This window comes from Lynx rufus, unplaced genomic scaffold (genome assembly GCF_022079265.1).
Source record: "Lynx rufus isolate CCGP_SWC_20201006 ecotype Redwood Valley unplaced genomic scaffold, mLynRuf1.p SCAF_8, whole genome shotgun sequence".
Classification (NCBI taxonomy): domain Eukaryota; kingdom Metazoa; phylum Chordata; class Mammalia; order Carnivora; family Felidae; genus Lynx; species Lynx rufus.
In genome coordinates this window covers 87,737,265-87,759,958 of record NW_025814896.1, presented here as the reverse complement: position 1 = coordinate 87,759,958, position 22,694 = coordinate 87,737,265, and the positions used below count along the sequence as shown (strand labels likewise).

The window sequence follows — 22,694 nt, the reverse complement described above, 5'->3', positions numbered from 1 at the left end:
ACCTGTATCCCCCCATCGTAGTATCCTACAGAGTAGTTGCTCTGTCCAGAAGCCCTCTGTGCTTCCCCTACTGCTCGCTCCCTCCCTCCCTCCCTCCTTCTAAACCCCTGGCAGCCACTGATCTTTTTACAGTCTCCACGGTTTTACCATTTCCAGAATGTTGTATAACAGGGCTCCCACAGTCACAGTTCGGAGCCTCATCTGATTGGCTTATTTCACTTAATAGCACACATTTAATGTTTTCCCCGGGGTCTCCTTGTGCTCGATAGCTAGCTCATTTCTTTTTAGTGCTGAATAATATTCCATCATCTGGATGTACCACTGTTTATCCACTCATCTACTGAAGGACCTCTTGTTTACTTAAAAGTTTTGGCAATTATGGGGCGCCTGGGTGGCGCAGTCGGTTAAGCGTCCGACTTCAGCCAGGTCACGATCTCGCGGTCCGTGAGTTTGAGCCCCGCGTCGGGCTCTGGGCTGATGGCTCAGAGCCTGGAGCCTGTTTCCGATTCTGTGTCTCCCTCTCTCTCTGCCCCTCCCCCGTTCATGCTCTGTCTCTCTCTGTCCCAAAAATAAACGTTGAAAAAAAAAAATTAAAAAAAAAAAAAAAAGTTTTGGCAATTATGAATAAAGCCACTACAGACATGTGTGTGCAGGTTTTTCTGTGGACTTCAGTTTTGAGTTATTTGGGTAAATACCAAGGAGCTCTATTGCTGGACCGTATGGTGACGCGATGTTTTGTTTTGCCACAAACCACCCAACTGTCCTCCAAAGTAGCTGCGCCATCTCATTAGCTGGGTTTGGTTACTACACCACTTTCATATAGAGGGGTCTGATTTTTCTAGGCAATGCTTCAGAAATACCCTGAATATTAATCAAGACCCTCTTCTCTCTGCCCTCCTCCCTGGGACTTACATGTGCAAGGTTGCCACCCATGTTGTTCTGTCATTCTCCTATTCTTGCCTGATATAAACCATCCTGGTGGAAAATGCCCTCTTTTCCCTGCTCCCTCTTCCCTTTTGCTTCTCATCTCTACCCTTGTCTCCCTCCAAAAATTCAAAAAAGTAAGTAGAGAAAGGGGCGGGAGCAGTACTGGCAGGGGAGACCCCATTCCCGTTTCCCCGTAGGAGAGCTATTATGTCCTCCCCAGGCTCTTGGTCTTCCCTTAAAATGCCTTAAGTTGACACCACTAAGAGGTACGTGATGCTCTCCACCCCCAAGCTGCGGGGACAGGCCTGCCCTCTTCCTTACTGATGTCTCCTGGCAGCAGACGAGACTTCTTCCATGTGACTAAGTGCTTTGGGGGCATTCACTGAGCAGCTGTGCTACTTGTGACCAGAAGAACACGTTAGCCAGAGAAATTCATCAGGGGCCTGAAAATGAGGCAGTGGGCCAAGAGACAGAAGGATGCATCCCTACTCCTATCAGTTCCTTCCCCTTAGGGCTTCTGGGAGTCTCTCTGGAACCCCGTGACTATAAAACACTGGGAGTGGGTTCTGTTTGTGCTTTGTCAGTCTCGTTCCTTTATAGGTAGGCTTCGGATTGTGCAACCCAAATGCTTCAGGTTAATACAGAGAGACAGATGAACATAAGAATAGAGGGAATCACTGAAGGGGGAGGGGAGCATCCCAGTTAAAGGAGAGCAAGCAGTTGAGCAGAAACCCTTTGTGAACTTCCCAAAGACCATTCACAAGGCTCTAACGAGTGACACTGTCCATTCATGTGACTTCTGCTAGCTTGTTCCATTTCCCCTGAGTTTTTGGTGCTTCTGCCCATGTGCATTTGAAGGCTGAATGCCTTGTGGTTGAAGGGACCATCCCTGTGGGGGTGCAGAATTTCTCAACAGGGTGCTCTCTGAGCAGGATAAAATCCTGTGCATTAGAGCAATTTAGCAGCCCTGTTCTGGCTGCCTAAATACCAGGAGTGCCCCCCAGTCATTGTGGCAATCAAAAACTACCCCCACAGGTTTCCAGAGGCATGCTAGGGAGCACCACCAGCGATGAGAACCCCTGGGGTAGAGGTGGCCTGCTCAGGGTCTCCCAGTGCAAGGAGGTCAATCCAGTACCTCCTGCCCACTCCTTGCCCGGGTCCTTTCCAGCTGCTGGCACCTGCACTTGTCACCCAGGCCCTTTCCCACCCATTCTTTCCTCTTCCTCTCCTACCCCTCACTTCCAGAGCCCAAGGAAAAGCACTTAGATATTTTCCCAGTCAGCAATGTGATGTGGGTTGAGAAATGTAGGGTTACAAGAACTTCAGGGTGTTTTTCCCTTAACTCTTAAAAATCCGTAGTTCCAGGAATCTGTTTCCTCTGTTTGCGCCTCAGTGGCCCTCATCTGATCAAGAGAGTTCTCCTAAAGGGTGTTCTGTGGCCAGCCTTGAGAACACAGAACACAGTGGAAAGCTGACAGTGGTGATTGGCATTGGGGCATCGCTGACCCCTCTGTCCACCACCCCCTTCCTGGGATGATGTTGCATTGATCTGAAATTCTTCCAACTCATACTGGTATTTATCTTGGCCCAAGCATCCCAATGCCTTTTTCAGGGTGGTTCCGGGGGTGTCCTGAGTGAAACAGTGGGAAGGGATGAGTTTGTCACCACCAAGCTATTCACATGGAGGAAATGGGGCAGGGTTCAAGGATTGCTTATTTTTTATCTCCTCCCAGCACATAGCCTGCTTCTAAGCCACTAGCTGTGAGTGCTGTGTACATATCGCTGAGGGATTGGCCTGGCTTTGTTGGGACTTCTGAGAGGCTACCTCTGCTGGTCTGAGGTCCAGGTGGAGCTACTGCTGACCCTTGGCCTGGAGGATGGCAATTCTGGGGCCACAAGGCCCGGGGAAACTAAGACATGGCCATGGGCCTCTGTGGAGGGGAAGGGAGATTATAACATCCGGCAGACTCTTCCAGAGCTGGCATTTGATTTCTGGGTTTTCTGGCAGCGAGGTCTTGGCCCATCTGGTCCTGGTACTGGGGGGACTGAGCCCTGCGGATAAAGCCAGCACCTCTGCCGCTTCACCCTGGCCTGGTCTCTAGCCCAGTCCTCCACTCCTTCCATCCTCTGGGACTCTGGCAAAGTCAAGCATGGCCTTTTCCACAGACACTTTGATGCCTCGTATCAGCTGGCACAGGTTTCTGAGCGCCTCAGCTTGGCACAGTTTCTTGCGACCTTAGAGCTCAGCCCTGGTCGAGCCTGTTGGTGATTCAGCAGCCGGGGATCTCCAGCCGGCTCGGGAGGGCTCCGGGATCCTCACCCTGCTACCCTGCAATCCCTGGACAGGGCCCTCGGCCAGCCAGCATGGGAGCTGGCCTGCCAGAAGAGGAAGTCTGACTCAGTACCCGAGTCTTTGCTAAGGCTTTAACTCTCCCCGAGAATGACTGCTTCCTCCCAACAAAAAAAGGACGTGGCATCGATCTGTGTGGGTGGGAGTGGGCACAGGGCCTTTCCCAGCCAGAGGAGGTACTTGGTGCATCCTGGTTAACTGACTTTTTGATAAAGATATTTATGCTGTTCGCTTCGGCAGAGCGGGTCCTCTTAACCACTGAATCAGTGGCTGCATTGTGCTATGAGACTTTGGAGTGGGTGGGGGTGTTGGAAAAGGAAGATGTCCACAGGGCGGTGTGAGGTGCGACATCACCTACCAGACCTTACAAACACAGGTACCTCAACAAGCAGCCTCTGCATCCTCCTGTGAGGGTCTCTGTGGCTTTTTTTATTTGGTCCTTTTTTTTTTTTTTTTTTTTTGCATGCCTTTCCAGAAGTCAGGAAGAGCATCCATCACCTCTTGTAGCTGCCCTGCTTCTCTGATGCCTGTGCATGCAGTGTCACTCCTGGGCGTTAATCAAGTTCTTGACTAGAAAGAACTCAAAGCACTTTGCAAATATTTGCATTTGCCCCTTGATGTAGGGGAAGAAAGACTAGATCAGAGGTGGTGGGAAATGAGGCCTGGGCTGAGAGAGGGAGAGTGAGGGAGACGGCCCATGTGAGTGACTGCTCTGGGCCCCACACCCACCCAGTGCTGAAGGGACTGACGGTGTCAGGGGGTGGAAGGAGAGGGTCTGCCTGTGGGAGAGGTCTAGAGGGCGCTCTGGAGGATGTTGGGGTCTAGCGGGCCCAGAAGGCTGGGCGGAAGAGGCCAGGGCAGCAGGAAAGAATGAGTGTATTTAGGAGACCTGAACCAGGTAGATACATTTGGGTGGAATAAAGGGCTTGAATGGGGAGCATGAGAGATACTTGCAGAACATGGGTGAGTGTGTTTGCTTCACTTGAGTCTCCTCCTCCAGACTGCTAAGTCCCTGTGGCAAGTCCTGCCTTTGCCCAAAGAGCCCCTGGGCGTGTAGTGCTCAGCAAATGCTGGGGCTGGCCATCCTGCTGCACCAAGCCATTCTCTAGGCTCTGTACCCCTTCTGACACTGTGCCTTCCTCCTTGGGGTCACCAGGTGCAGGTCTTCCTGTTTTCTCATCAAGTTTTCAGGAAAAGCCTACAAAATGAGTTAAGGATGTGAAAATGGAGGTTTCTGGGGTCATGTCATCAAGTGACCAAGCAAGTCAGGGTCATCTTGGCGTGCAGGTTCAGGAGACCCGCTCCAGGCTCGGGGGGAAGGACGGCGCTCCCCGCTTTTCCTCTGCTGAGGCTAGTTCACTCTGTTATTGAAATAGAAGATACACTTTAACTCCCCTCCCACCACAATTGATGGTGCGGTCAGACATTTATAATGTAGTTCAGTGTGAACAGTTGCCAAGAATTGGAAGGATTATGTCTCACAGGAAGGATATGTTGCAGACACTGTAAGAGAAGAGACTTTTAGTCCTTTTCTTTGTCTGCAGCACTCGGAATGGTGTCTGCCCTGTACTGGTGCTCAGCAAATACTTCTTGAATGAATGCATGCACGCATGCCAGGTTTCAAGAGTTCTTCATCGTCGCTGAAATCTGAATAAGAACCAAGACTGAGAGCTGTAGCTCTGGAGGGTCCCACATAGAAGTGAGGAAGGAATTGTGAGGATCAGCTGGTTTTCCCATTCCTCCTCCGCACACTCTCAACACTCACCTCCCCCCCACCCCCGACTCTGTTTTCAAGCTGGTGACCTCTTAGAGAAATTCAGTTCAACCCACATGTGTCAAAAACCTAACTCGGTGTGGAGCGCCTGGGTGGCTCAGTCGGTTAAGCCTCTGACTTCGGCTCAGGTCGTGATCTCACAGTTCGTGAGTTCGAGCCCCACATTGAGCTCTATGCGGACAGCTCAGAGCCTGCAGCCTGCTTCAGCTTCTGTGCCTCCCTCTCTCTCTGCCCTCCCCCACTCATGCTCTGTCTCTCTCTCAAAAATAAATAAACGTGAAACAAAAAACCTAACTAGGTGCAAGGCATGGTGCCTACTGTGATGGCAGAGATGAGCGCTGCATGGTTCCTGGCCGCACCAGATGGGGAGATGAAGATGTGAAAAAACTTCCAAACTACAAGGCAGAATCCGATAAGGACTGCTCTAAAAACGAAATGATTATTTCTGACATTTGGGTGGGGATTTGACAGGCGAATTTGACTTCCATGGGTGGAAGAAGGGGCATGCCAACTTGAGAGATTAGAATATTCATGGCATCTCTCAATGACAGCTACCGGGTGTTGTGTGTTTATTATGTGCCATTCAGTACACGCCACGTCGTTTTCCATGTGTCCCCTCCCCCATTTAATCTTCACAACCCTGTGCAGGAGAGGGATATCTTTATCTCTTTCTACAGCAAAGAAAACTAAGGCTCAGACAACTAAGCAAATATCACAGAGCCACAAGGATTGGAGTCCGGGCCCTGGTAGCCTGAGCCCGTGGCACTGAGCTGAGTGAGGGCAGGTTGTGCACAGGGAAAGGGGGGGAGTGATAGGCAGCTGGAGTCCATGTGTCCAAAGAGAGTAGGCAGGAGGAAGCAGATGGAAATGGGGTTTGGGACCAGGTTCTGTACCTTACATCTCTGCTCAGGACCTCAGACTGAATTCTCTGAGCGGGGAGCCTGCGGGAAGTTTAGAGGAAAGAAGTGCTATGGCCCAGCAAGTGTTTCAGGAAGCTCACTCTGGCAGCAGGAGCAAAGGTAAAAAAAAAAAAAAAAAAAAAAAAAGGCTGTTGGCAGGCAAACCAGTTAGGCAACTATTATGATAGCTCAGGAGGGATGATGAGGCCTGAATTGGGGCATTGGCAGTAGGGACATGGGGTGGGGGTGGGGGGTGATGGATGAGATGGATAGTGTGGGGGTGATCTGTGTAGGAGGCCTTGGCTTGAATATGGAGTAAAGGGGAGGGAGGGGTAGACGATGTCTTTCGGGTCCTCGGCCCCACCCAGAAGCCAGGTGGAGGTGGAACAGGTCAGGGATGAGACGGAGTTTATTTTTGAACACATGGTTTGAGGCGCAGTCTTCTGGAGAGTGGTCAGGGTGCTTGGGGCATGGGAGCAGGGGAAGTGTCTATGGAGACATGTGATCTCCATGGGTGCCTTTGGCAGCCCATACTCCTCTTCCTTTGCTTTAGTATGGAAGGTTCTACTTTTTTCTGATTTCGTATACTCCATTTTATTTTATTTAATCCTTGCAGTGGCCATGTGAGGAGTTATCCTTATTCATGAATGAGGATATGCCAAGGCTCAGCAAAGTTAGATAACACACCTTGAGGTGTCACAGGTAAGGAGTGGTAGAGCTAGGATTTGCACCCAGTTCTGACAGCAAGGCTCCTTTCTGCTCTGCCATAACAGGCCCTGAGTCAGAATTAGAAAAGGGTGGAGGGCTGCAGTCTAGGCACCCATCTGCTCGTCTCTTCCTCCCTAATCCTGAAGGTTCATTCTGAATACATTGGTTTTTTTTTCATCTGCAGATATGTTGAGATGGTTATGGAAAATACCTATGAGCATGCGGGTAACACTGGCTTATCTTCCGTGATGTCATAATCATGAGGTATTGCCTTAGCCTCATCACGGTGGACTTTGCCACTTATGGCCGCCCCAGGGGTCATCAGGAAGGGCACCCTGGTCCCAAGCGCACTGACCTGAGTGCATTGCATTCCCCTGTGGATGGCGAGCCTGTAGTATATTATTAAGACTGTGTTGAAAACGTAGAGATGGAAAGTGCTTGTTTAGGATTAGATTTAGGGTATCCTCCATCTTCTGATATTTGATGTAAATGCCATGCTAAATTGAAGGACAAAATTACCATAAACCAAGTTCACTCACTGAGACAAGAACACAAAGCCTTTACTTTGTCTGATCCTCCTTCAGGGCAGGGATCTACCTACAAAGTGTTGGAATGAAGCCAGTGGGCCCCCGTGTCCCCCAGCTAGATGGTTGAGGAAGATGGACAGCCTTGTATCTTCATAGATGCCTGGAATTTATGGACTTGGCAGATATTCTGGCCCAAGTCTGCCATTTAAAGACAAAGAGCCTAAGATTGAGAGAGGTGAAGTGACTTGCTAAAGGTGACCACATTCATAGTTCACCCTAGTCTCTGGACTCCCTGTTAGCCTGTGTTCCCTAGGTCACAATGGATACCTGGCTTCTAGGCAGGACAAAAAAAGGAGGAGGAGGTGGTCTTCTCTAGCATGTCTGTGTTCTTTGTACTTCACAAGACAAGCAAAAGCAAAGTGAGGCCAACTGGACCTTGTGATATGAGCTTGCAACGTCTGTCACTAATAAGCTAGGTGACCTTGGGCAGGTTATTTAATCTCCTGTACCTCTACTTTCTTACCTCCAGAATAGGAGCCTAATAGGACCTACTTCCTAGGACTTGCTCTGAGTACTGAATGAAACTATGCAGGGCATGTAGTAAGTGCTCAAGCAAATGTTCCTGCTTATTACTATTACTAACGCCATCAGCCGGAATGGTAATCGTGACTGAATCATGTGAGGAGGGAGCTTGGGAGACCAATCAGACTCCAGTGATTTTCCCTCTGCCACCTGCCACTGGCATAGAAACATCTTCCTGATTAACTTGTCATGTCATGACTGTGTTTGGACAAAGGGGCCAGGACCTCACCTGTATGGGTTTGTAACTAAAAGCTGCCCCCTCCCTTGCATAGTTGGTTTTCTTTCATGAGCACCAGGACCTGCCACCTGAGACACAACACTAACTTTTTCAGATAATTTCTCTGTAAGGCTCTCTCCTTGGGTAGCAGGGTCCAGCTTGTGTTTTAAAAACAGTGTTCCAGATGCTGGGATGGTAAAAGAAAGAGCCCTCTGTCCCATAAGCCCGTCTGCCCATGGTGATTCATTCCCATGTCACATATTTCTACACTCTCCCTGCTATCCCCAGAGTATTCCTAATCCTGTCTGGCCAGTTCTTCCACAAATTCCTCTGCAGCTTTTCCTGACATCCTCTGAAGCCGGTGTCACTGGTGTATCCATAAGCAGGGGCAAATATGAATTGTCGCCCCTTCCTTGGAGAGAAACCATGGACTCTCTGAGGGCCATCCTCCCCACACCCGGGCGATGGAGGATGCCATGTGGCTGCTTTCTGCTATGACCTGTATGGATAGCCTCTCCAGGGGCAGGCTCTTTGTCTCCTGGTCCCGCCAGCTTTCCACCTTGTCCCTACCTGCAGTGTGTTCTTTTCTTTCTTTCCTAATCAGTTCTTATCCTGAAGCCAGCATCTTCACCTAGATCAAAACCTTTTGCATTTAAAAATACTGATAAAGTCATACAATATTGCAGTTTTTGCTATGCAGTTAAAACCCTGCCACATTTGCAGGTAAGATTTAAATGTTGGTATGTAATTCATAGTATTTTTTAAATGTATATTATTTTTGAGAGAGAGAGACAGAGTGCGAGTAGGGGAGGAGCAAAGAGAGGGAGACACAGAATCTGAAGCAGGCTCCAGGCTCTGAGCTGTCAGCACAGAGCCCAAGGCGGGGCTTGAACCCACGGACCACGAGATCATGACCTGAGCTGAAGTTGGCTTAACCAACTGAGCCACCCAGGCTCAGAATTGGGATGTAATTCATAAAGGAAGAGGCCTCAGAAGCTGTACCGGAGGCCCTGGGTACAATGTGACCCATTTACACAGTTTTGTGCCCACACGATTGCCCCGTGCATGTCCCTATAGACCTCATGCTGAACTGCAGGATGCTCGCTCTAGGTACCACCCACCACTTCCTTAGTTCCTGGCTGTGTCCCTTATGACCTTCCAATCCCGAGTATGGTAGGAGAGGAAGGGGAGATCTTGGCTCATCCCCACCAGCACCCACCCTCCCTGCTGCCTCTCTCTCCCGCCTGCATTGTTTCTTTACCCATAGGTCTTTTCTCAGAGCCTCCTTTAAATCCAGGGTACGCTTTATCCAAAAGGACCTCCTGCAGCCTCTCTCCATCTTCTCCACATCTCCCTGACACCACCACCTCGCCTTCACCCCTTCACTCGGGCAGCCTGACTTAGGGGATCTGAAACTGGATGGCATATGGAACTCTTGATTTTTGGGGCAGGGGGCGGTGGGGGGAGGGGAGGGAGAGGAACAACTGATCCAACCAGTGGAGTAGGTCAGAGCCTGGAAGCAAATACTGGCTGTCACAGAGGCCAGAGCCTGAGGCTGCTTCTCCCCTATCTGGGCACTAGAGCTGGGTATCCACAGAGGGAGGTGGCCACAAGGCTGGCAGGTGGGATAGGATAGAGAATGTCCCATGCTAAAGGCCCAGCCTGGGGCCCAGTCCCATACATGAGTTAGGGGCTGTGTTGAGGGGCTGGGGAAGGAGGTGCTCCTCTGTGGCCCAGGGAAGATAGGGACCCAGCACCTCTCAAAGCATTTCCATTGGTACATCAGTGGATGGGTTTCATGGTGGCTTCAGTCTGTGAACTCATGAGATAAAAATGCTAACCTCTTTTATGGCATTCTTGCTATTGTAAACTTTTATTTACTCTCCAAACAGCTGAATTATAAGCACTGCAACCCTTGTCCCCCCTTGAGGGCAGGCCTGGGTTTCTACTCTACTCTGGGTGGGGGATCAGCTTTCATAGGTTTTTTCTTCCCTCCCTTCCTCCCCTTATTTTTTTTTCTTTTTTGAAATCCACACAGTCCAGGGATTCCCCTGTTTGGAGCTGTTTAAGCAGAAATATGCTGGCAAGAGCAGCCTGGTAGGGATTCTTGCCCCCGAGGGAGGCCGCTGGGGGATCCCTGCAGCCTCCAAGCTTCTGCCTGAACTCCGGGTTGTCTTCCTGGAGCCACTGCATGTGGCAGCTGTACTGTCCCCACACAGGTGCCCCAGACTGTACTGTTCTGATGAGCCTCAGAGCCTTCCAGGGCCACGTGTTTCTGGAAGACCTTCACACAGCCCGACTTTTCCAAGCATAGCCACGGGGCTGGCAGTCCAGGCACCTGGGCTTACACAGACTAGGCAGCAGGGGGTCTGGGTGTTCACACCCTGGCTCCTCAGACCTTGCTCAGAGCGGGGTGCAGGGGGGATTTGGGGTCTGCTTTCAGAATACAGAGATCAAGCTTAACTGCGGGGCCTGCCGAATCTGTTGTGCATTTGGGGGTTGTAGCTGGTGAGTATACACCCACCAGTATTTTGTGACAGACTATGATTAGAGGACTTCCGAGTGGTGTGGTGATAAAACACTGTCTCGGGCATGGGCATGGGACAGACTTGAACTTGACTGCAAGAGCTTGGGCAAATTCCTAACCTCTGTAAGCCTCCGTTTCCTCACCTGTTAAACCGTGTGTTTCCAGAGGCTGGACCAGAAGGCAGGGAGGCTGGGAGGTGCCTAGATTGTGGGTAATCATGACGATGAAATAAGATAGCACATAAGTGGTACCCGCCCCCACTCGGGGCCTGAAGGAGGTCTGACCCCTGTCCTCTGGTCTGGGCCCCTCCGGAAAGCAGAGGCCTCACCTCTCATCACCAGAAGCTGTGCCTGAACAGAGATTGCAGAGAGATGCTTGGGCATTAAGCTATTTACCAGGGGACTTGGAGGGAATAGAGAGCAACTGTTCTATTCCGTGTTGCTCAAATTATGAATAAAAACCCAGTCGTCTCTCATCTGTGGAACATGGTGGTTTTTGCAAACTCTGATTAGTTCCCAGAACGCCTTTGTGAGTTTGGCAGCTGGTAGCTTATGGGTGAGGGACCGAGCAGATGGAGTAGCTTGCCCCACAGCTGGGGTAGTGGCCCCCCATGTATTCCAGAGAGTCAGTGTCCATCCCTGCTCCGTCCTGGCTGCATTTGTACAGTATTTGCTTTCCTGTCTTGGTTTTGCTCTAGCAAAGATCGATATGGAGACCAGAAACGGTGCTGGCTCTGCTCTCGATGACTGACCGGATATGGGGCCAGGGAGGGAGGCTGCAAGGTAAGTTCAGGGACAGTTTGCGACAGGCCAGCAGTGCCTCCTCAGAGATATGCAAAGAATTCCTGTGTTCTTTATGTTACTCTGGGTCACTGGCTGACTTTGGCCCAGAGTGGTTTGTGGCAGTACCAGCGAAGTCAGGTCGTGACAGGTTCCCAGCTGGCAGTGTGGAACCTCTAAAACCTTTCCTGGCCTTGGCAGGAATGCTTCACTTTGATGCTTGGTGTGTGGATTGCAGACTCGACTGTTTAAATATATCCAGAGGAACCCTAAGAGCCATGCTTCCAAAATGAGCGGCAAGAAAGTATTGCACGGGGAAGGCATTTGATTTTACTCCCGTTCTCTCCTTGCCCCCCGCCCCTACTCTAGCCCAATATCTGGTTCCTGGATGGTGTAGCAGTACTTGGGAAATCCCTGCCAGACCTCCAGGAAAAGGAGTCTGAAGTTTTTATGATGTTTCTTGTTTCAAAGGCCTAAAGAAAAGTCATGAGCGTGATTACTTTACCTGTTGCGAGTATCTTTCTTGCCTGAGAGTCCAGGCCTTCTATGTCTCTACCCTGAGTGAAAAGGGGAGGGGAGTCCTGGCAACATGCATAGCAGAGGTTTGGGTTAGTCCTGTGCAGCAGGCGGTGACAGCACAGAACCTTGCTTGTTTTCTGTTCTGCCTTGATTCAGCTGCCTTCCAGGCTAACCCACAGGTGGCCCAGCCTGTGTGGGGCCACCATGGCATCTTTTTGCCTTTCAGTTCTAGGAAGTCAGTCTAACTTAGTTCATGCTGATTGCATAACTCCCAAGAGGTTCCTTCTTCATTAGAACTTTGCTGCTGTTTCTGGAAACTTTTGGTACTTTAACGTGAGGTCACATAAGGTCATCTATCTAAGAGGCAGCTTCATGGGTGTGCGACCTGTGTAGTCTCACAGAGTCCCATGTTCAGATGTCCCGAGCTTGGGGTTTTAGTGCTATGCAGCGGTAGTCTTGAAATTGTTAGTGATTTTATCTTTGAATTTATAGTTTGTAAGTGAACTCCAGTGGGACAATGGAGTGTGTCCTGGGAACTTGGAGCCTTGGCCCAAGTTGATCGTATCAACTACCGTCTATCAGTGGGTTCTCGCCCCTGCCACACTCTGCCCCTGTTAGGGCCTGGACACAAGGAAAGTTGGTGTTAGGTGCGTGTACCCCATGGCATCTCAGGGCAGGGCATGGTGGCAGCTGTCCCCACACTGGGCTGCTAGCTCCACGGCCTGTTCCGTGGGTGACTAGACAGGGGCAAGGCTCTCCTCCACCCCTGATCGAGGTACCTCATGATGCTTTCTGACCACGGAGGCTCTAATACCTTCGGGGGGTCAGCTGTCTGCCTCAGTTGGGGTCCCTGAGAAGAAGAAATACCTGTCTGGATTGCCCTGCCCCATCTGGGTCACAGCACATCTGTCCAGCTTCTGGCAGGAAGGAAACCCAGCGGTGGGTGTCGCCCGTGTATTCACTCACTTGTCACGAGGGCCCCCACGTGCTCAGCCTGCAAGAATCCTCAAGCCTCAAAGAGAGAGATCATGACATGCACAACAACGTGAATGGACTTAATGCCACTGAACTGTATACTTGAAAGTGGTTAAAACAGTAAATTTTATGTATGTTTCACCACCACAAAAAAATTACATGGTATTAAAAAAACACCAGAACAGGTGGAGAGAGACCGTGGAAGGAAGGAAGGAAAAAACTTTAGAGTTTTTTCCTGATTTGTGAATAGGGGACCCACATTTTCATTTTGCACTGAGCCCCCCCCCCAAGCTATGTAGCCAGGCCTGCCTTTTGGCCACTTTGTAAAGTTGCCTGGTCTTTACCTTTCAAGCAGCCTGCCCTCGAGTCCTGAAAGTGTTTTGCTGAGCAGATGCTTACCTTTCCTCTCTTCTCCCCACACAGGTCTTCTGTTGGCTGTGTGCCAGGCCCTGGAGAACAGCACGTCCGCCCTGAGTGGTGAGTCCTGTCCCCTCCACAGGAGATGGTGTGGGAATACAGGAAGGGGGCAGGCCTTGGCTATTTTGTGGAGCCTGCTCTCTGAACTTCCTCTGGGGCTCCTGCCCTCTGTGCTCACACAGGGCTGTCCCCTGAGCCCTTGCTGCCCTCCACCCCAGGCCCGATTGCATTCCTGGGGGGGTCTCCACTGCGGGAGCAGGAGGGCTGTTCCCCCTCCCTCAAGGTTCACCATCTCCCATCTCTGCTCTGACAGTCTGTGTGGGCAAGCGTCGTGGACAGCAGAGCCTGCAGGACCCGAGATCTCAGAACCATCCTCAGTTTCCCCACTCATGTAATCATGCATCTAAAGTGGAACCCAGATTCCTAAACCCTTTTGTCTGCTTCTGCCTGGTGGTCTGTGTTTCGTTATTTTATGGCTTATCTTTGACATTTCTAGTAGTATTTCCCTTATTTCATTTTTAAAGATCCTAGATCAACATATTGGAAGGTTTGGGAAATGTAGGAGGCAGACCTCCCCTGGTCAGAATACCACAGACACATCCACTATTGCATTGTGCATTGCTTTTAGCCTTTGTCCAGGTGCACTCATGTTTTTATACAGTTAGTCATGGTGAGAGAACTATTCTGATTCCTGCTTTTTAAATGCAAGTTTTGGAGTTGTGCATTTTTCCATGTCGCTGGAAGGTCTTGAAATGTATCCTTTTAAAATGTCATGATGTTCCATCAAGATGGATAGATGTGATTCAATTAAGCATTCCCCATTGGATATTTATGCTACCCCCACTTTAAATTATGATGCTACCTGTTCATGCCTAGAAGCTTTTTCTTCTTAGGTTTCTTTCCTCAGGATATATCTCTGGGAACAAGAACAAATTTATTTATGACCCTTGTAACAAATCACCAGATAGCTTTCTGAGGGAATTAAGCTAACTTTAATGTCAGCAGTGCATGAATCTTCCAGGTTCACTATTCCCTTGGTGACATGGAGTATGCTGTCATCTGTCACTGCAGTGGACACCTGCTGTATCTCCCTAGTTATTTCAGGGAGGTATATGTGGTGGTTGGGGGGGGGGGTTGTTCTTATATACTCATAAATTCTCTCACCAACCACACAGTGTCCCTGGTACTTTGCTCTTCTCTTCCAGACCTTTCCCTCCAAACACACTGGAGGTATGACTCCCACTGGGTACCACTGATTCTGTAGCCCCACAGACTGCCCCTTGGAGCTGTTGTCCTTGATGCAATTGAACTCTTAAGGTGTCCAAACCACTTGGTGGCCCATGATGCTACAGAAGAAAATGCCTTACTTTCTCTATATTCTATATTTCTGGGGCTGGGGTGGAAGGGTGTGTCCATCCCAAAGCAGTACTTCCCAAAGTTCAGGATCTATCAGAGTTTCTACTTTTTAATGACCTCCCCCATCACAAAGGGCTCAGATGTGAATATATTGGGGGTAAAGGTGGGGCATTGGTTTATGACTCCACCATGCTGGTCTCAGAATTGTCCTATCTCCCTTCCTAGGATCCATTTACCCCCAGATGCATCCTCAGCCTCTCCTGGTCCTCACTGTAGGACCTGGTAGGTTAGAGCCAGGTCATCTACTGAGTCACTCAGTAAGTGATGTAGGCGGTAAGTTGCAGTGATGGCAAATACTGATGCTACCATCCATGGGGAGAGGGGGCTCCTCCTCCCAGTCTCCAGCCATTCATACAGACTACAGACAAGAAAGGCCTGGGGGATGTTGTACCTGAGCCCTATTCTCTCAGCTGTGGCTCCTGCCAAGATCCTTTGGGGTTTCCCCTGTCTCTCCTGGGCAGACATGAGGAGACCTGCTATATTCATCCCAAAATTACTGTCCTTGGTGCACTAGTGACCAGCTTCTGTTCCATCTTCTGGACTTGCTTCTGTGAGAATGCCTCTGATATCAACAAGTACTTGAGGTTTAGTCTTCCTCATTGTGTATCTTCAAAGAACTAGTCACACCCTACTGTGTTGCACATTACCCTATAACTGGCTGAGGGCCACTCTGTGACCCAATGTGGTGGGTGAGAGCAGGGGCAATGCCACAACTTCTAGTGTCCAAGGGACCTGAGGATTCCAGTGCTGGTGGACAGTCTATGGAGAAGGGAAGTGCGCTGCCTGCCTGGCCTCTGCATTACTCTCTGTTTGATGGGTCAGTTAGCCATGGGACTTGTGCCCCAGAGAGGTTGATGGAATAGCTCTATCCATTTTTACTTACTCTCCACCCTGCCTCTTTGGACCCAGACGTGAGTCCAGAGAGAGCTGGGCTGGGAGACAAGTCCAAATGGCAGTGATGGTATCATAGCCACCTCTTCAAGGACTAGGGCTTTGTGACTGAATCAGGCTTGTTTGCTTAACTTCCTCTTCCTTTAGAGTGACCTTCCTTCTCCCCGAAGACTCCTCAGGCCCTGGGAGACCTTGAGCACTCCCATCCCACCCCCACTCTGACCTTACCAGACATAACTGAAATCCTGTTGTGGGTGCAGTGCAAATGGGGGACCACCCCACCAGCCATATTCACCACCCCAACATCGAAGTGTGTGTATTGAACTCTAGGCTAATTCAATAAGTAAAACTATTTGTTACTGTTAACTATGGAAATCTTCATACCCAGAAGTAATAATGAAATCAGTCCCCACATACCTGTCACCCAGCTTCAGCAGTTACCATCTCTCTGCCATTTTTCTTTCATCTGTTCTCACGCCATTTTGGTTTTTTCCCTTTGCTGGGATATTTCAAAGCAAAGCCCATTTCTCTTGTGAATGTTACTTCTCTCTCACAGATAAGGACTTTAAAAAACAAACCGATAGTCCCGTTACACCAGTAAAAACAACAACAATCCCTTTTTGTTCGATCCTTAAATATGGAGGGTAGATGATGCTGCATTCAGTTTTTCAAGCTGTACTTTCAAGCTATATTTAATTTGCATTTCCTTTGATGTTTTCATATTTTGCTTTCTATTTAATTTCCTTTCTGGTGAACACTGTTTTTGTAAAGTGTGCTCATTTGTATACTGGATGACTGACTCACATCTGAGTCCCTCCTAACCCCTTATCATCTGGATGTTGGCAGGCTCACTTACCACTTACTGAGTCTCAGAGCTGTGCATTGAGGTGTAAAGATGGGTTGTTGTAGGACAAGAGCTACGAGGCTTTACCCACGATGTGAATATTCAGGTCTCTTCACTCAAGCGTTGACAGGAATGAGAAACAATATTGGTTATAAGAAGGCTTTGATACATTCTGTGCTGGAGCATAGACGTACTCAGGATTCAGCTCTCACTTCTTGATGGAGCAGCATAGAGAGAAAATTACAAACTCTGTATGCCAATCAAGGGTGGTGTGTGCACTTGAGGGAACATGGGACTGATCCCATGTGGCTTTCTTGTGCTTTTGAGGGAAAAAAAAGTTCCATGCACTTATTACTTAATAGTTACCCTTGGCCTTTCTTGTTGAAGTTTCATTGGTTTCTTCCAATCTTCCTCTCTCTTAGACCCCCAAATGTGAAGGGTAAATTATGCCAGAGGCAGAGGAAACTGGCATCGTTGTCGTCAGTAAATGCTTTTCAGACCTCCATTTTGAGTGGGACACTGGAGCGATACATGCCTTAGGCTGGAGGTCAGGAATGCTGTGCGTTGGGGCCCAACTGGTCTCAGTTTTGCCAAGACCCTAGGCAAGTTGTTCATCTGGTTCCTGTTTGGATCTGAGTGTCCTCATCTATTGGACTTGAATCAGGAATAGCCTATAAGATTTTTCACACAACCACTCTGATAAATTGGTAGAGACTGTTTGGAAAGCTTTGTTCAGAAGGATTATAACTCTGCCTTGAGGCTGTTAGGAAATATGGTCACGGTCAATTATTGGTGATGCCTGCCATGGACCCAAGGTGGAGAAGCAATGGTGTGACTGCCATATATTTAATTCTCTTGGAACCAGATTCTCTTTTACATTTCGGTTCTAACATTCTAGTTGAAGAAGCAGACCTTCTTCATCCTTGTCCTCAAGGAGCCCACCACACAGGTGACAAGAGAGCGTGGGAATCCATAATGCAAGCCTCATTATGACCTGAGGCCACCTCAGCTGACTGCTTCGTGGGTGATTTAGACAATAATTGCTGTGGGAGTGAAGTCAATAGTCTGGGGGTTAGGACAGAAAATTTGTAACTGGTTGGTTGTTAATTTGTAAAGCACACAGAGAAACATAGCTGGAGGCAGAATGAGGGTGACAGAACCTACAGCTTAGAACATCCATCACACCCTCCCAAGGAAGGAGTTACGACCCATCTTCAAAAGGCACCTTTTAATGCCCCTTGAAAGGGACAGAATGCACCCGGTTAAGTTGTTGTGTGGCTCCTTGCTTAACCCTCCGAAATGTTGTGCATTTCCCAGGCTGCCCATCTGGTTCTCATGTTTTCATGAGACTCTAATGACTGAGGGGTGTGGTAAGGGCCTTGTTCAGACACCTGGCAGCAGGCTCCAGGCTTCGCTCTGCTATCTGCCTTGCTTGATCTGCGTGCCTCTTTACCTCTGAACTTCTCCTTCCTCTAGCCGTGTCTGACACCACCTAGCTGGAATCAGGAAGCCTTTGAAGGCCCGCTTGAGTTAGCATCTGGGACTTTTCAGAGGTGGTGGTGAAAGAAGATGGTGAAGATGTTCTTTGGGGGTGTCGTTCGTGGGGAAGGTCACCATGATCGCTGGCTTGGGGAGGTGGTGGCCGGATTTGGGTGAGGACATCGGGCTTAACGATACAGAGAAGGTGAGCTCAGGCTGAGGGCACACAGAGGGAGGGAAATCAGATCATATGGAAAAGGCTTTGAAGGCGTTACTTGTTTGAGAAACAGGTAGAATGTGGATCAGCCAGCAAGCAAGAGATCTATTGATTGCTCATCTCCCCTAACAAAAGCTTTTCAGAACTGCAAACTGCTTCCCCGTTCCATTGTCTGGAGTTTTCCCATGTGGAGCTGGAGTCATTCTAAAATTAGAAGGCTCACGTGCTCTACCCAGGTACACAGTTCGCCGTTCCAAGTAAGTGTCTGTAGCACAAGACACGTGGTGTGCTTTAGTTCGGGGGAAAAGCACATACAATTGAGTGTGGCAGGACTTGCCTGCTGCAGAGAATGTTTGGAGGAAAGTGGGGCCTCAGGAGAGAATCAGGGATTCTTTCCTTTCCTCTCTAGGATTTACCCATGTCATCCAATTCTTCATTTGAACTTCTACTTTTTGCAAAGGAGACTATGCCAGGGGAGAGGGAAGATAGCTCAGGGTAGTAGATAGGCCAGAGATGTGGAATCAAGGATTATAATTCTGACTCACTAGCTGCGTAGCCTTAGTAGATCTCTTCAGTCCCCCTGAACCATCAACAAAATTAAGGAGGGGGATTAGGCAGTATCTTTTCAAACCCTGAGTCACAAAATCACTTTAGTGGATCACAGCCAGCAGTTTCAAAAATGAAATTAAATAGCTTAGAATAGACAATTTTAGAGTGAAGGAAGGTCAGGGAATGATTCATGAGAGTTTTAGTTATGAATGGGCACATACTGACTGGCATTCTGCATCATTTACTTGGATAAACTATACCTCTATTGTACCCTCCATAATCTCCAGATTTATTTCTTTAGTATGAGAACTTGGACACTTAAAGTGCTATAAATCTTTCTAAACCTGTATATTACCCTCCCCATCATACACCTAGTTTTTTATAGCTGACTTGTTCACCTCTAATTTAAAGCAGTTCTTTTAATCTATTCACCTTTATCAAGTCTTTCCAAAACAGTGAACTTACAATAGAAACAACCACTTATACACAGACAATTCATTAGTTTATGTAATATATAATTAAGTTACGTAAATACTGTGAGTATAACCAACATAAACAGGTTTGGGAACAAAACACAAATGTCCTGTGGGTAAACATTTGGCTTACCTGGTAAAAACAGAAATGGGCTGGTAAACCAGACTAGCTAACTCACTACCAATCTACCAAAATGGATGTGTTTGAAGAAAACACCTGCTTTTGTTATATTCAGACTTACCTTTAAAAAAAATTTTTTTTTAATTTTTTAATGTTTGTTTACTTTTGAGAGAGAGACAGACAGAGTGTGAGTAGGGGAGGGGCAGAGAGAAAAGGAGACACAGAATCCAAAGCAGACTCCAAGCTCTGAGCTGTCAGCACAGAGCCCAATGCAGGGCTCAAACCCAAGGACCTCGAGATCATGACCTGAGCCAAAGTCGGACACTTAATCGACTGAGCCACCCAGGAGCCCCTCATACTTCCCAGTTTTAATCAAAGTGCCACCTTCTACTTTTTATTCTCTTTGTTAAATTGTGTCTTGCTCCTTTTTTCTTTTTTTCCTGCATCCACTGTGAGCACGAAGACCTTGTCAGCCATCACTCCAGAAAACATCAACATCTCTCTGAAGGGCCCCGCTGTTATTGTGAAGGGCCCCAGAGGAGCCTGTGGAAGGACTTCAGTCACATCAGTGTAGAACTCAGTCTTCTCTGAAGGAAAAAAGAAAAGGCTCCGGGTTGACAAACAGTGGAGAAATAAAAGGGAATCAGCTACTGTTCACACTGTCTGTAGTCATGTACAGAACATGATCAAGTGTTACACTGGGCTTCCATTACAAGATGAGGTCTGTGTATGCCCACTTCCCCATCAACGTCGTTAGGAGAATAGTTCTTTTGTAGAAATCCAAAATTTCTTGGGCAAAAAATACATCCGTGGGGTTTAGACAGGGCCAAGAGTTGCTCATTTAGTATCTCAAGCCCGGAAAGATGAGTTAATTCTTGAAGGAAACAATGCTGAACTTGTATCAAATTCAGCTGCTTTGATTCAGCAAGCCACAACGGTTAAAAACAAAGCAGAAAAGTTTTGGATGGTGTCTATGTTTCTGAAAAAGGAACAGTTCAGCAGTCCAATAAATAAGATCTAGGTTGTCCAGCTACAGAAACAGCAAAATCCTGGCTGATTCCTCAGCATTTTGATATTTTAAATGTGGAATAAAAGCTGTATATTGATTTGAAGGGGGAAAAAAATTGCATCTTGCTCAGCGTGGCCCATGGTACTGAGCTGGCTTTCCCTGTGATTGGTCATTCTCCTGACTCTGCCAGGCACCTTGTGTTGCAAGAACAGAACCTGACTACACATCAGCGTAGGTAAAAGGGGCTTGATTTTTAAGGGATCGGCCCACACAGAATCACTGGAAATGCTGCACAGCCTGGCCCAAGGAATGCAGGAGCCAGGAGATCCTCAGCTATAGCCGTTTGTACACCCTGTACCTACTGCAGAGATCATTCTATACCAACTCCTCCCATCTCTGTGCCTCTTAACTCAGAGTCTCCAGAGAGAGAATCAGGTTTGTTTTGTCTTCCTTGGTCAAGCGGTCACCCAGCTGCTGTGGTCAGGCTGGGAGAGGAATTACCTCTGGCTAATGGGAATATAGGTGATTTTAATTTCCTTTGTACTTTCCTATTTTTCTATCATGTCAGCAATGGGCATATTCTAATACCATAATCAGGAAAGGGGTTGGCTAGATTTTTTAAAGGACAGAAAAGGCAGTAGCTCCTGTCTGTTCGCAGGTCTGTGGGTCAGCATGGATTGAGCGCAGACACGTCTGTCTTGCCCGGCGCCTGCTGCTATCACTAAGTCCCAAGTGGTGTTGCTGTTTCTGGAGCATGGGGACCTGCCCTCCTGGCCTGCTTGAGGGCTGCCTGCTCCCTGCAGCTTGAAGCCTACACCTTGCTCCTCGGCACAGCAGGCCCTGCAGAGACCTTGCTGTTTGGAGAGATGGGCCCTGATAGGACAATCACCAGTTCACCTCCCAGTTCTGGGGGTGCTTCTCCAAACTCTTCTCCAGTAGCCCTTTGGCTCCTAGATCTTGATCTACTTTGCAGAAATGCTAAGTACCTGATACCTCTGAGTTTCAACAGAGAAGGGGGGTCTTTCTGGGCTCCTGGCCTTGGGGCCAGTCTCTAGAATGTGAGACTCTAGAACTAGACAGGCTAGGTTCAAATTCTACCTCTGCCCCTTACTAGCCATGAGACCTTAACTACTTAACCTGTCTATACCTCAGCTTCTCTATCTATAACATAGAAATGGTCGTAGCACCTGCTCGTAGGGTTCTTCTGACAATGACGAGCTTACACGGCAAGCACTTGAAGCTATGTGGGCATACAGTAGGTGCTCGAAGTGTGAACCGCTGTTGCTTCTGTGCTCAGTATATGACTGGTGATGCGCATAGTGTGAAGCAAGACCTGTATCCTCACACTGCTTTTACCCCCTGGAGTGGCATCCTCAGGCAGTGGTTCTCATTTCTGTGTGTGTAAGAGTCCTCCCGGTGACTGCTGAAGCTCCAGTTCTGGGGCCCTGCCCCAGTGTGGTCCAGAAATCTGCACTTTGAGTCCTCAGCCACATGGTGCTAAGGCCCAGTGGGAAGAAGCCAATGGCACATGACCTCGTAGGCTACGGTGCGTTCTCCTGAGGGCAACGGCACTTCCCTTCCCTGCAACTCTCGCTCTTCCTCAGCTGGACAGTGCTGGTTCTGGGAGTCCACAACAGACTTTCTAGCATTCACTGGAGAGCTTGGTAAAGAGAATCAAACACCTCAGAACTCAGCCCATCACCTCAAAAGATCCTCTTTCTCATTATCTTTGCCTCTAGTGAAATGATGAACATGATAGCTTGGGATAAGGGATCAGCTTTATTTTCTGAGAGCCCAGGCACAAGCCTCCAACTTCTGAGTTTGGGAACAGCCTGGAGGGTCCAGTTATTTACTAATGAAGGGACCTTTAGCTAATCCAGCCAGGCTCAGATGTCCTCCTTAGCAGGCCCAGCAGCTGTTTGATTTGCTGACTCCTTCCAAATCTTTCTTCTTAATTTCCTGACTTGAAAGTTATGGCCTTACTCTTTTCTCAGGATGTGTAATGGGAGGTAATTTCTATATCTGGACATTTTTTTCAACAGGTTGCATTTACTAAGATGTTTCTTGAATGCCAAAGCATACTAGCGCTCTTTTAAATGAGGGGAAAAACAGATAAGCTGAAATATAATAGAGGTCTGTCTTAATTCTGCTCACATGTTGGTGCCATGTAGCCTGGGGTTCAGAAGGGGAACCTTTTTCTTCCCAACTGTCATTTGGCAGCCGGGCTGAGAATCTCTTTTTGTGGGCCTTTTTGCATCCTGTCTTTGGGGACTTGGGATATAATGAACATCTCTCCTTGCCTTACACGGTACGTCTCAGAAAGGCATTTTTAGAATCTTGAAAGGGGAAGGTGTTAGATCTTGCTATGAAGTCTGTCACAGTGACTCTTCCTGGTGTTCTGAGGCAGGACAAATGGCAATAGAATCAGGAATCACACAACACTCAAGGGGAGACTTGATAAAATTTTGGGGCTAGCAGGCTTTCCACCTGATAC

General features: G+C 48.5%; 1 protein-coding gene across 1 annotated transcript in view; it reads left to right on the top strand.

Annotated features, from left to right (window-relative positions):
- The first annotated feature begins 11,253 nt into the window (after positions 1-11,253).
- Positions 11,254-22,694, top strand: part of TGFA (transforming growth factor alpha) — a 71,650-nt gene continuing 60,209 nt past the window's right edge. The window contains exons 1-2 of the mRNA XM_047069191.1: positions 11,254-11,293; positions 13,208-13,261. Coding sequence (XP_046925147.1) covers positions 11,254-11,293; positions 13,208-13,261 — 94 coding nt within the window. The remainder of the gene's footprint in view (positions 11,294-13,207; positions 13,262-22,694) is intronic.